The sequence below is a fragment of the Ursus arctos genome, unplaced genomic scaffold (assembly GCF_023065955.2).
Source record: "Ursus arctos isolate Adak ecotype North America unplaced genomic scaffold, UrsArc2.0 scaffold_5, whole genome shotgun sequence".
Lineage (NCBI taxonomy): Eukaryota > Metazoa > Chordata > Mammalia > Carnivora > Ursidae > Ursus > Ursus arctos.
In genome coordinates this window covers 3,391,106-3,393,507 of record NW_026623067.1, presented here as the reverse complement: position 1 = coordinate 3,393,507, position 2,402 = coordinate 3,391,106, and the positions used below count along the sequence as shown (strand labels likewise).

The 2,402-nt window shown below is 44.5% G+C and overlaps 1 protein-coding gene across 1 annotated transcript; it reads right to left on the bottom strand.

Annotated features, from left to right (window-relative positions):
- Positions 1-541: 541 nt before the first annotated feature.
- Positions 542-1,489, bottom strand: LOC113247472 (putative olfactory receptor 2W6). The gene has a single exon (XM_026488567.3). It carries the CDS (start codon positions 1,484-1,486, stop codon positions 542-544), a length of 945 nt encoding a protein of 314 aa, XP_026344352.2. The 5' UTR covers positions 1,487-1,489.
- Positions 1,490-2,402: the final 913 nt, after the last annotated feature.

Sequence of the window (2,402 nt, the reverse complement as noted above, 5' to 3'; positions counted from 1 at the left end):
TTGAACCACTACATTGTACACATGAAACTAATACTACACTGTATGTTAACTAACTGGAACTAAAATCAAAACTTAAAAAGCCAAATAACAAAAAATAAAAACAGGAAACTCCTCACTTAAGAAGAAACAACCTATCTACGCAGAGTCCTATGATTTGACTGATGTTTTGCCCACCTCTGAAAAACCACCATAGTCATAAATAAAGGAGTTTCAAGAGGAGGCCCCTGGTGTTGTCTCATTTTTATTTGACATCTCATGACTTAATCTGAAGACTATGTGCTTTGAATTAGTGCTACTGGTCCCCTGAAGTTGTGCGTGAAGCCCAAAGATGGATAAAAGGCAAGTAGAAGAGATTTCCTAAAATAGATGCCTTTAAACTGAAGAAAACCACTTCACATCCAGAGAGCTGGGGATGAGGTCACACTCAAAATCATCACACCCAGCTGTGTTCACTCTACTGTGAAAGTTTGCTCTCCACATCGTCATATACATGTCTAAGAGAAGGACTCCAGAACATCATCTATTACAGCATTCTTCACACTCAGGCTTCCCTGGCCCCCTTCTCTCCCCTCAAGAGCCTCTTCATTGCCCCCTTTACATCCTTGTTCCTCAGAGTGTAGATCAGGGGGTTGACACTGGGAGTGACGATGGTGTAGAAGAGGGTGAGGAACTTGCCTTGGTCTTGGGAGTAGCTATTGGCTGGCTGCAGGTACATATAGATGATGGTCCCATAGAAAAGGGAGACCACCGTTAGGTGGGAAGAGCAGGTGTTTAATGCTTTCTTGCACCCTGCGGCTGACTTGATCCTCAGCACAGCAGCAGCAATCATGCCATAGGAGATGAGGATCAGGGAGAGGGGCACCAGGAGAAGGGCGACACCCAGGGCAAAGGCAAATGCTTCCACCAACATGGTATCTTCACAGGACATTGCAATAAGAGCGGGCATCTCACACAGAAAGTGGTCCACTGTGTGGCGTCCACATCGGGAGAGTTGCATTGTCTGGGGACACATGACAAAGGAGTTTAGAAAGCCACAGAACCAGGACACAGTCACCAACTGCAGGCAGAGACGTGGGTGCATGACCACAGTGTAGTGCAGAGGACGGCAGACGGCCACGTAGCGGTCATAGGACATGACAGCCAGGAGAACACACTCAGTTGAGCCCAACACCATGTAGATATAGAGCTGAGCCACACAGCCATGGTAGGAGATGGTCTTCTCTGGACCCCAAAGGTTCCATAGCAGCTGGGGGACAATGCTCGTTGTAAAGCAGAGGTCCAAGAAAGAAAGGTTCCCAAGAAAGAAGTACATGGGCGTGTGGAGCCTGGCATCCATGATTGACAACAAGATGATGGCAGTGTTGCCCACAAGAGTCAGGATGTAGAAGACCAAGATAAAAGCAAAGAGAATTATCTCTAATTGAGGGCGATCAGAAAAGCCCAGCAAGATGAATGCTTGTTGATAGCTGTCATTGTCTCTTCCCATAGTCTCCACCAGCTGTTATGGAAACACACAAGCAAGTATTGGATAAGACAGCAAACGAAGACTGTACCCAGAACTCTCCAATTTCTGTGCACGGGTCTATGAAGTTTAGAGAGTCATCTGCTCTTCCACACTTCACCAGCATACACTTATTGATACCTATTGTATGCAAAGCAATGTGTCTGATTCTCCTGGAGGGAAGAGGATAAGTTAACTAAGAAGTTACCCTCCTTTGTAATAATTGTAAATAATGAGGAAGAAGGGATGAAGGAAAAGTTCTCTAAAAGATTTACTAAAAAGCTGAGTATGTTGCAAATTATTCCCAATTGATCAGAGAAGCCCCTATAAAAGAGTTTAGGTTCAGGGACACTGCTGTACCTGAGAGGTGGCTTGGTTTTTTTGTTTTGGTTTTGGTTTTTGGTGGGTTTTTTTGTTTGGTTTGGTTTGGTTTAGTTTGGTTGTTTTCCAAATAACAAGTAAGAATTTTACATGTGACAGATTGAGCAAAATATGTTTCAGGAAGAGAAAGTAGTACTTGCACAGACACAAAGAACCAAATTCGTGGATGACATTCAGGGAGTTCACAGATAAGCATGTCACACAATTCCTTAACAACACATAATTTTATTGAGATTAAACACAATAACATTTGACACTATCAGAAAGAATCGAGATGATAGGCTGTTTTCTGCCTCTGTAAAAGGCACATCTACACACGTGTGTCCTGATATGCAGTTTCTCTCTCCATGCCTTGGCTTTTCCTAGTGCACACTGAAAGGCGGCTAGATCCTCTCATGTCCCCACCCAGACCTCACAGGTCTACAGGACTGGTGACATCAGCACAAGCCCTGAACACTTTCAGCTCTACATGTTTCCCATAGCTCATGGCAAGCGCTTTGCTGGGGTTCAGCCTTATAGC

Bases quoted from the DNA above. Each gene is read 5' to 3' on its own strand.
- LOC113247472 (XM_026488567.3), bottom strand. From the start codon at position 1,486: ATGGGAAGAGACAATGACAGCTATCAACAAGCATTCATCTTGCTGGGC.